General features: G+C 38.1%; 1 protein-coding gene across 2 annotated transcripts in view; it reads left to right on the forward strand.

Moving 5' to 3' along the window:
• The window catches only part of EPHA6 (EPH receptor A6), a 513,074-nt gene that overhangs the window by 423,814 nt on the left and 77,227 nt on the right, over positions 1–12,033 (forward strand). The window contains exon 12 of one of the 2 annotated variants that reach the window (XM_055803065.1): positions 3,552–3,674. The exons of the other annotated variant lie outside the window; for it this stretch is intronic. Within the exon in view, the coding sequence (XP_055659040.1) occupies positions 3,552–3,674 (123 nt within the window). The remainder of the gene's footprint in view (positions 1–3,551; positions 3,675–12,033) is intronic. 2 annotated transcript variants of the gene reach the window in all.

A 12,033-nucleotide genomic window follows, 5' to 3' on the forward strand; every position in this document is an offset into this window, starting at 1 on the left:
ACAGAAGAATTTACATCAAGTTATAAACTGGTATCACAAGACTCAGTAAATGGTGTATACTTCATGAACTGTCAGCTACTCAGAGTGTTGCCATATATTTTTACTGTTTCAATGCACTTTTCCAGCTAATATCCGTAACTAATGTTGTTCCCCTTGTTAAGGAGGGAGGGGGGAGAGGTTGGGTTTTTTTCTTGATAAATCCATGCCTGTAAGCTGCTAAATAACAGCTGTATTTCAGGGGACTGAGCAGTCATGGCTTATTATTCATGTCTGCTTTTCCCAGTTTAGAACCAGTAAGACCTTATACTGAAAGCTTCTACTGCAAAAACGAGTGATAATTTTTATATAAAACAGAATGGATGTAAAGCACTAGTCTCTGCACAGTGTGCACTGGCAGAATGGTATTTCTCAAGAAAGCTGGTTAATGAAAGTGATAATATGCTAGCATCTGGAAAGTATACAGTGTGGTTGCTTTAAAGGGATTGTTTAAATCCAGCATTAAGATTCTATTGCTAGCATACACCTCTCAAAAACAAATGTTGCTTTTGCAATTTGGAGCGTAAAGCAGCAGGCACATTTTTGGTGGACATTTTCTATAGTTAAGCATGGATCCAATATGGAAAAAGAGGAAAAACTACATCTTCATTGTTCAATAATAAGAAAAAATAATGTTCAAATAGAAGGAAATGCAATTCTTGTTCATTGATTTCCACACAGAAGTTTATAATATCTCTGAGAAGCTGGTGTTTTCTTTTTAATATCATGTTCCCACCTCCCTTCTTTGTTGTGTTAGCAGAGAGCTTTCTCCCTTTCTCTTGAACACAATTTTTTGTTGCAGATTTTCTTTCACCTATTTCATGAATGTTTATGCAAACAAGTAAAAATTTGAGTTAGCTTCTAAATTACTGTAAATGCCCAAAGCTGTCATCAAGCCTCTGTCCTTCTGGTGGTGGTTGATGGGACTTAAAAGAATTCATTTTCTTTCCCAACTACCTGCAATGATACTCAACATCCACACACATAGCTCTGTAATGGAGTTTGAAACCCTCTTCACGTTGTGCAGGCGATAATACCAAAAAAGCGCCCATTTGCTCATTCTGGGACATATGCTGTCTTTTAATTTAGGACCATGCATATTTTAAGATAAATGAACTTTCAGCATCTCCTTTGTCTGCATTTTCATGTTGATGGACACTGATCAGGGCTGAATGTTATCAATCTTGTCCTTTTCAGAAGCTGTTTGAGGACTTCTAGAAGAGAATAAATGAGGTCTTGTTCTTGCAACTCTGTACGCTCCTTAATCAGAGACATTTCTGAGGTGACAGTAGACTATTTGGATGGGATTCATTTGCCTAAAATGACACAAAGTGCCTACTCTTCGATACCCAACTGCTGCTTTGCCTGTTGCTGCCACTTTCAGAGAGTGCAAATCTGCAGATCGTGTCATGCCTGCCACTCACATGTGAATGTCTCAAATTTTCTAGAGCATCTCACATGACAGAAAGCACTTACACTTTAGCGACTGAATCCTACCTTTGAAGTGTAAAAGAAAAACATCATTTATATGCATTCTTTTACTTATTTGCTGCTTATAAAGCCTCAATAATTTTAGCCCTCTAGCTCTCTTAGTATTTACAGATTTAATTGCTCCAAAACGTGCTGCTCCTTGTTTTTATTTCTGAATATGTACAATAAGTAAAATATATTTTATTTTGTCTTCATTACTTTCTATAACAAAGTAACTTATTGTAAGACAGGAAACTTGAGTTATTTTCCATTTAACACCATTTAAATGTAGGAAAATGTCAATGGTGAAGCTCAAGCTGTTTGGCTTTCTGAAGGTCTGGACGTATGGCATGTGACTGTATGCTATGGTTGGTATAATCCGTATTTTGAAACAGAGAAGCAAAGTTTTATTTGACAAGTCTTCATATGTTCATCATTTAGCCCTCCTGTTTTAAGATGCTGTTTAGTACCAAACATCTTGGAGTTAATGCAACCATTTTCCATTTTCAAATTTCATTTCTGTGTACCGCATTCTGGACTCTCCATCCGTGACCACTTCTGAAAATATTTTAAAAAGCAAGCCCTGGAATTTGGAAACATTTTCACAAGAATGCCAAAGCCTTTTCTGGAGTGGCCAGAGGAAAACATTATTATACCTTATCTTTAACCAATCAGATATAAAAATACTGCATCCAGAACTCTGATTAAATTAATTTGTTTCCCACAGACTGCAGTAGGTCTAATAGCAAATTTAAGGGGCAAGTATATTGAGAGGAAAGAATAGTACTCTTGCTTAAAAATAAAAGAGAAAGATTCGAAGCTCTCTTAGGCTACTTTAAGCTCAACAAATACATATGTGTGTTTTGAGGCTAAATTTTCCTTGCTACATTTTTACTAGTTTAAAAAAAAATCCCAACTGTTGCATAAATTTTAAGAGGGACATTTATTTTTCTCACTGTATATAAACATTAAGTTGTTTTCTATCTCTTAGAAGAACAACTGTGAAGTACCTGCAAGATGATGAAAAGAAATTTGCCATTGCCTAAATTTTTGGATAGATGCTTGCTTGATGTACTTGCAAAAATATAAAAATTATTCTAATTGTTGATTTAAAATTATTGCTAGGTGGGAGAATCTTGGCTCTGTGCTTTTAGGCAAGATGTGTAGAGCTCTCCTTTCAGATCCACCTTTGCTGGCATTCTCTGAGCACTGACATGATGGGATGATGCCTCTAGATCTCTGTACATAGACTGAAGCTGAAACAGTGGATCAAATGATAGAGAGTCCGTATTTATCATCACTCAAATAGATATGTCACAAGTACTTACGTTAAAAGAGATGGATCAGATAATGGTTTCCAGATATAAAACTGTACGTTTAGACAATGAGAAGAATATGAAGTTTAATATGTTGAAAGCGTAAAATGTGCAAGCTTCTGGTGAGAGCAAAGCAGAAAGGGGTCATGCCTATACTCCTGGTTTTCACCTATATCAGCTTATTGACAGATGCTGGGAGATGCAATGGAAGCTCTGGCTGTTGTAGCTGCCCTGATGCAGAAGTCAGTAATGCAGCTGCAAATTCTGGTTCCCCTTCTCCCCTTGCTTGACATGACTTTTGTTAGGTGGTTTGTCAGGTATCTTTAAAATACTGGTATAAAACACAGCTTTGCTGGCATAGCTTCACCTCTGCTGGGCTCTTTGATTTGTATACAAACGTGTAAAATGCCTCTATGGTAGCGTCATTTGGAATGCATTATGAATATTCAGTAGGGGTAATCTGCCTGTAAAACACCAAATTTTTCCGTTCCTCCTAGAAGTGCTGGAATTCTCCATTTGCAGCACTTGCAGGAATTCTGGTTAAAGCTGTGTATTGTATGACTTGGTTGAAAAGCAAACAAAGACTTTTAACTGCTTTGTAAAATCTGTTCCAGTGAAACCACTGTTAACTCTGCAGAGATTTGGTTATTCTTTCTTTAAACAGTCAACTTCTTTTATCAGCCAAAGAACAAGTCATTTGATTAATGATCATTTTTATCTCTTTGAAAGGATCCTTTCCGACCATTGGGGTGAAGTCTCTTTCGAGATTCCTGAGGGCGGGATTTTTAAATAGCATCCTGGCCTCACATCCAGTGTCAGGGGGTGGATCTTTACCCCCCAGCATTTCCTCTGGTAGGTATTCCAGCCTATTCCCCCACATCGTTTTTTCCCTTCACCCTCTGCCCCCTCCACACATCTTAGGGAAATAAGATTTGGTATTGGTCAGCCAGGGAGCTTAGGTGTGTCTTCCAATAACCAGCCAAACTGAAAGAAAATGGGAAAGCTAAATTGCTTTTCAGGAACCAGCCATTTTTCTGAATCCAGGAAAAAATGTGAGGGAAACTGATCTGTAGTTAAGTGGTCAACCTAAATATTGGAAGAGAAGACCTAGTATCCTCTAATCGTGCATTTCATGAAACATGCCCATGTGCACCAGTGAAACATAACTTTAATAATGCCTCTGTGAAATCCCAGGTTTGATGTGACTGCGCGACTCTTCCCTAAAAATTTACATTCCCTTGCTAAAACACAAAAAAAAAAAAAAAAGGAAAGGGAAAATTTAATTATGTATAGATATAGTGTTTAAATCCTTTGTATGCCTCTGCAGTTGCAACTCGTATCTCACGAAAGCTGCCTTAACTTTCTTTAATAATTTTTATCACAATTTGAACGACTGTAATTCTCTTACAACGAGTAGGAAAACCCCATCCCCATCATTTGTGTTGCCAGCACAGTGTGCTGCGCTGCCTCTGGCAAGGTCCCCAGCAGAGAGCCAGCTGTACAATGGCACAAGGGACCCCGGAGGTCGGCGCAGTGTTGGGTGCAGGCAGAGGGTGAGAGCACCGTGCCAGTGAGCAAGCTGCTGCCGGACACGGGGCTGAAACAGGACAGAAGGGCAGGTCAGAGGCATCCTTTCCCAGAAAGGCTATATATGTTAACCATCCTATACTGGAGCCATTAAACATTATCTTCCACCAAAGCTAATACATGATGAATACGTGTATCTTAATTGTAAATAAAACAGGATCAAAGTTCAGTTCTGTTGCTTTCCAAACTAGATATTTCTAAGTAAAATTAATCTGCACGTGGGCTAATGTCACACTTGTATCCTTTCAGGACATCTGTAATGTTACTTACAGTTTTTCTTAAAGAAAAAAAAAATTCATTGTAAAAGTAGGGAGAAAATTGAAAAATTATGTAATGTTATTGATTTGCTGTACAAAAGAAACTGTTCTACTTCTCTATGCCCCATTTTATCTATTGCAGTAATTACAGGTCTCGTTACTACAAGATGATGCTTACTTTTCCTTTTCTTAAGTGCTACTATTTCTTTGTTTCTTTCTTTGAATAGAAGCTTCTCAGCAACTTTGATGCCTTTTCTTATGACTGCTCAGGTGTCTTTTGTCAACAGTTTGTAAAATATTTTTTGTAAATTTTTTTGTGCTTCATGTATCTGAGAGTGTTTAATAGCCCTTCAGCCATTCTGGCAGTTAGCATCATGATGAGATTGGTATCTGTAACCAAACAACTCTGTGAAAGAGGAAATGCTCCAAGGCTCGTAAAATTCTCCATTTTGAACATAGCATTAGGTACAGCATATCACTGATTCTGTTAATTACAAATGGTTTAACTGCATTCATGAACTGCTTCTCAGCTACATACCTACCTACAAGTTTACTTTTAAGGTCCCCAGGACTGTTGTTTTCTGAGTGCTTGTAAAGCTTTTTATCACATTTTTTTCACTTTGGACTCTGAGATGTGGTTAGTTTAATAAAATTAGTTCATAATTTCATGCTACTAAATGTCTTTTACTAGGAATTCTGATTCAATCTGATGATATCTTCAAAAAATGGGAATTTTTTTGGGGAAAAATGGAAATGCAACTACATAGCGTGCAGCATGTACTCTAGGAAGGTAATGGAAATCAATGTTATTGTTTGATTATGCCAATAGAAAAAAAAAAATTATCCAAGCAGCAACCCCACAGACAGGGAGAGACTGCCCACCTTCTGGAAAGTGAGGATTGTCAGGCACTTGAAAGCCAGTGAAGGACTGTGATAAATCCAATGGGGCACGTGGCATGGAACTCAGCAGTGTAAGTCAGACATTGCTGTTAACAAATGCACCCTAACAATCTTATCTCTAGTGCTGCTATTTAGCTCTTCCTTTTTGACTTCATCATATCTGTATTTACATTAAGCCCCATCTTAATTCTGAATTGCCTGTCTTTGTTACAGAGATGACCAGAGGATGCCATTTTCTTTTCACGATAACTTCCTAAATTGCTAAAACCAGTGTTGCTGTACGTGTGAGCAAAAACCACACACATTTACAGCACTTTTAAGGGAAAAAAAATGTCTGTTGAAGGGAGTACTGATCTGGGATGTGAGAGTCTCAGAACTGAATCTCTTACTGTGCATGATCAATGGAAAATATAAGTTCATCCTTGAACCCCGGAGATAGGATGTACTCTTTGTTCCTTTGCACCGAAAAACACTGCACTAAACACCGGACCTTTTTTCTGAGCATTGCTTTACCAAGGAACAAGTCACCCAAGGTAACAATGCTCCTTCTAAGGTATCGTGGCAGCCTTTGGCTGTTAGAACAGCAACAGGCCAGCAAAATCAACCTCCCATTGCAGTCTTGATGCTGTCTCTGAGGCTTACCCTGGCATTTGATTAGCTTAAATTTTATTTAATTTATAAATATAAAAAATAAATTTAATTTAAAGCGGGAGGGCTGCTGTGTGTATGGGTACTGCAGGGCAGCATGCTCCATCCCTGCCTCCCACAGCAGTGACCCACCTCTGTTATCAGAGACGTGGGGCTCATATTGGACAGCAGCTTTCCTGAGCCCAACAGAAGTACTGAACGTTTAGTAACTTCGCTGAACTATAACCTGGTTGTTTCACATACAGCTTGTGCGTAAGGTTTCAGTGAATTTAACTACGTGGAAGGCTTAAAATGCCTGCATTATTCTGCTGTTAGGGTCATTGGGAACAAAGATAATGAGATGGGGTTTATTCACCAAAACCTTTAAGCTAAGCTAAGTGGCAGATTTACTTCAAAATAGTCAGAAAATGTATTCCTTACTAAAGACAAAATGCTTTTAAGTCTTTTTTTTTCTAAAAAATTCCCCAGAGATGTTTTAAGTGAGGCACAGAACTAAACTGGAAAGCCTGCTATAAGTATCTGGAAAACAGCTTAGCAGGGCAACCTCGCTGCTGGTTTCCTTTCTTCTCATTCTACTTTTCAGTCAATAGTTCTGGGGAGTGTGGTTTTTTTCACCGTTGCACTGACAACTGATGTTCATTTTTGTGGAATTTGGTGTCTGCTTTTGCACTGTGCAGAGATTCACCTATGTAAAAAGTATCCTCATTTAGCCAGCTTGAAAGAGTAATTTATGCTGCTGGCATGAGGTGGTACATCTTTCTGCATAAATAGATTGCCTCAAATATAGGTGGTTTTTAAGCCTAGACATGACTATGCTAATGCAATAGTGCTTATATTTGATAGTTACATCAAAAAAGTCTGTGGCTGCTATAAAGCCACTTCACTAGAAGCAAAGCTTTCAGCAAGCCTCCAAATATCCATCCTAGACTTTTGCAAAAATATGCTCGTTTTAAGGCAGGAGCTTCCTTTTCATTTAGCTATAATTTTTGTCACAAATTACTTAGTTTCTAGTTATCCCATTTGTTAGCAGTGCAAATTCAGATGACCTAGTTGATGGGGGTCTATGACAGATGGATTCACATAAGCAATAAATACTTTTTCTCAAGCAATATCCTTGCATATATTAAATAGAATTCTTAATCCACGTGGCAGTTTACACTCCTCATCATACATACATACATACATAAGCTGTGGAAGTTCACCCCTTCTTTCATAATTACAAACACACACACAAACATACACGTACGTACACATGGTGTGAAAAAAAAATTGCAAAGTGCCAGTGCTGGATCTATTTCTTCAAATTCTGGCTCTTCCAAACTAGGCACAGTGTTATTTGCTCCATTTGGGGGAAATTCGTAACTCACTGCTCTTGCTGTGTATTGGCAGCTCCCAATTTCAGTCAGATGTAAAGGTGTTGCTATGTAAATGGATGCTCGTATTGCCCTGCAGAAGTTAAGGAAAGAAAAAATGATGGTATGCTGCTGCCTTTGAAGAGTGTCAGACAGATTGTTAAGCTTGCCGAGCTGGAAAGGAAGGGTGGGAAAGCAAATGCCTTCCCTAGTGTATCTTTCAAGATAAACTCCTGAGTTTTTCTGTTGACAAGAACAATGAGAGATGTGTGTTAGGCTATGAGGAACTGGAAAAGTTCGTGTTAGGCGAACCTCCCAGACCCCCTTCATGCTGCTCAGAGTTCAAACTGCATTAGCAGGAGAGGGGCAAAAAAATCAAAATTATTCTTTCCACACACACCTTTCTATGGCCATCAGTGCTGTGATTTGCTTGTGATGTCCCCACGGAGTCAGCAGCTGGATCATTGCCCCCTCTTTCATTCACAAGGCACCTCTCTGAAGCTCCTGTGAAAGTATCTTCATGTGACTTTTTTTAATGAAATATGAGCATCAGTTATTTCCTACCATTTGTTTTGCATGGTTTATTTGGTCATTTTGCATGATTTTCGGGTCTTTTACATTTTAGGAAAAGGCAAGCAAGGAAATTAGGCTTGGTAAACCAACCTACCCCTGTGAACCTCAGAAAATATATAATATGCAAGAAATGAGGATGCGCTTACTTTCCAGAAACTTAGAAGTGGTACAGGGCAGTTTGCTCGCTGTTGTCTTGGACTAGGGCGTGCCAGGACTCCTCCTCCACAAAAAGTGCGTTATACCGAGGATATCCCCTTTTCAGTGTTTCACTGCCTGATTGTCTAACATTGTAATGTTCACATTTATTACAGGGAGTTTCTCAAAAAACTCAGACAGAACCATAGAATACTAAACAAGATGATTATCCGTTTTTCTTTCCCCCAAATTAATATTTTGTTACAATTTCCAAGTGCACCTGAATAAGCCCATTATTCTTGATATTCTATAAACTGACAATTGAAAGAAAATTGTATTGACAGACCCTTATTGAACAAAATTGCTCAACAAGAACCATCAAGGAGCAATTGTTCATAGTGAAACTCAACTATAATTAAAGTACTCCAGTAATGAGAAAAGTAATTTCTATTTTTTTTCTTTTTTTTTCAGTTAATGCATTTTTCCCTACTCTGGATTCCAGCATCTGAACTCCTGTATTTGTTAAACAAAAATTGCTAGTTCTTTCTCGGGTGACTAACAAATTGATTCTTTTATTGCATATCCATTTTCTAGGATATCCGAACCAAATGGCTCTTCCAGTTTCTTCTTTCCAGCCTCAGTGCTATTTCTCTGGCATGCCTAGCCTATAAACCCTATAGCTAATACATAATGGCATGTATTTTCTGAGGACAGGCGTTCAAACGTATATGGACATTTCCATTAGGTGGGCACAGAATACTTCAGAACCAAAACATGGATGAGCAGCAAGTAACGTGAATAGTGAGAAAAACTTTCTTGTACTGGTCCATTAGGGTTTAGCTTGAACTGTAGAACTAGGATTAAGTTCTGAGTGTAGGATGTGATAAAAAGGAGGTCTTAATTCTCCACCCTTGCTAAATAACTCATCTCATGCCCAGACGGTCATTATAAACAACTCCAAATATTTTAGCCCTAGAAGTTCAGAAAAGTTTATTTGCATATGTGGTCCTTTTTTTTTCATAATATACACTACTTTGCATATTTTTTTAAAATCTGACTTCAGCACATGCGGTAATTTATTGTAACAGGCATGTAAGTTGAAGCAAGTTGCTGTTCATTACTAACAGGAGCAGAAAGACAGGAAGAGGACAGCTGGAGGAGCCTGGTGGATACACACATAAATGTATTTGTAAATAAGCTGCACACAGGTATTCTTTGTCTCGAGGTGAAAGGAGAAAAAAATAAAACCAAAACTGAACTCCCTCTTTATCCTAGCCTGAAAGCATTGGATATGAAAGCAGATTCCAAATTTTCTGACTTTGTGAGGTGGGAGATGGGGGGAATAGTTAACTTGAATAACATGTAGGGATGGGTTGATCTGTTCTAGGTAGGAAGCCGGTGTACCTTTACCAAATTCAACTTGCTGAAGTACCATTCCCAGACCCAAATACCATGTACGGGAAATAATCTGTGAACTCTGGATTTTACACACCGATATTTAACAAACCCGTTTAGGTGCATTATACAGTTGGTGAACACTGGACAGTTCTGGACTGACTCATATGACTAGTTTGTGTTGCATAGTTATGAGAATTTGACTCCTTCCCTTGAAATTCCTTTTACATTCTCAGAACAGTCTTAACTAAAATTACTAGAATTGCTGGCGCTGCAGATGACTCTACAGTTACAGGAGTTAAGTTTTGGGAGATGAACGCTTTTGGTTTTCCTCTTCATGTGTCAATGTGTTTTCATATTTTTATCTCTTCAAGTAGTATATGAGGTTTGCTGCTTGACCCATCTTCATTGTAACTCTTGGCTTTTGTTCATCTTCTACAACTCAGGGTTGAAGGGAGAAGCTTGAAAATGTATGCCTGCATGTCCTGAAGGTACAAAGCCTCAGAGAAATAAGAAAAAAAGTCATGAGATCACAAAACAGTCACAATGTTAGGTGCAGTGCATCATTTAGTTGTTGGAAACCTGACACATGATGTTTTGTTTTCTTAATTTTGGATTGAGCAACTTGCACGTTACAACCAGAGCTTCCTTTGTGGCTTTCAGAAACATCAGGAGTGTTGATATGTGGCCTCCACTGCTTCTTGAAATGGGAAATGATGCCTTTCTCATGTGTAGAAAGCAGCGAGATATTCATAAACAATGATGCAGGAGGTGATAACTCATCAGTTTTGTATAGCTCAGAAGTTTAAAGTTTATGTCAACCAAAGGGAAATAAGGGCAAAGTATGTGTGCTCAAATAGTAAATGGAAAAAATACATAAAGGATATTCAAGACATGTCAGAATCGTATAAATATCACAATCAGGCATAGTAATGAATAATCAAAAAACGATCTGATGTTTCAGAGTAGGATTAAAATAATACCTTAACCATGTCATTATACTTATGAAAGACCCAAACCATGTTTTACTGTAACCTTACGTATTCAATTTTTTTATTTTGCTCATTTTCAAATTTCTGTTGTAGCTTGCAGCTTCTAAATGTAACACACCTATGATAATGGGTAAATTCACAACAGAGATTAAGTAAGCATTGTTTCTTACATCCCATAAGTACTTGTTCTGTATCATGGTGTGCTGCATATTGATGAACTGCAGAAGCCCCTGATACACAGACTTAATTTTGCTTAAATTCCTTTACATGCTCTGGGGTCAATAGGGCAAGTGATCCTTGATGCAGTCAGATGCTGTGGACTAATTCTGAACCAAAGAACATCCCTTGCTCTTTCCACAAGAGGATGTATATTCATAGGAACATTTGAAATGTGAAGAGTAACTTAAGGTTGAAATGTCATTAGATTAAGCAAAATATGCTGAAATGCACTTATGAAAAAGTGAGGTGAATTGTTTTGGTTAAACTAACTGGGCAAAAGTATCTCTCTCAAACTGAATCTCAACAGAATCTGGTATTTGTTATGGAATTTTTTTATTGTTCTTTGCTTCAGTGCTAAAGTGAAAGTGCTGGAACGTTTAAGATTGTGAGTGAAATTTTAAGCAATATAAATCTTATGCCAGTATCACTTTAATTGAGTTAATTTTTTCCCCAGAACATATTAAACTAAAACTGAATGCCCACATTTTTTGTGGCTGGTCACTAATAAATTACCTATTCTTACAAAGACACAACTCCGCATTCTCCCTCCTACTCACACACTGATAAAGGCTGCCATTAATGATGGGTTTTCTTGATTTAAGATGGGATGATATAACCTAGTATTTGACATAGGATGTTTCAAAAGCGATCCTTAAGCTCTGTTCATTGTGCTGACTTGTGATTTGTCATCTCTTAAAACCTCTTTCAAGTCAGCAGAAAGTGGTCCTTACAAGGCGTGGGGATGACAGAACAGTTCCAGGGTACATAACCAAGATTTTGATGCAAACATCAGCTGTTTTATTGATCGGTGGAAGTTGTTGGGCAACTGCCACAATTCGGATAGATTACTTTTTTAGGGTACATGGGTTTATCCCAAGGGCCTAGGCTGGCATGCTGCCCGCTAAGGATCAGGAGAACATGAAGGCAATGCAAAGCCTTCTTGGTGCACTTTTTGCAGATATGGTGGCTCCCACAGCTTTTTCTTGCAGGCTGAGGACTTCTTTTTTGTGATACCTCAGCCAAGCCACTTCAGCTCATCTTCTCTTTTCACCGTACATAGCATGGATTTATGTGTTTATAGGTTAATATTTGAAAAACAGTGCAAAGCTCTCAAATGAGATGCTTCAGACATACTCAGAACAGCTAATGCGAC

This window comes from Falco peregrinus, chromosome 4, assembly GCF_023634155.1.
Source record: "Falco peregrinus isolate bFalPer1 chromosome 4, bFalPer1.pri, whole genome shotgun sequence".
NCBI lineage: Eukaryota > Metazoa > Chordata > Aves > Falconiformes > Falconidae > Falco > Falco peregrinus.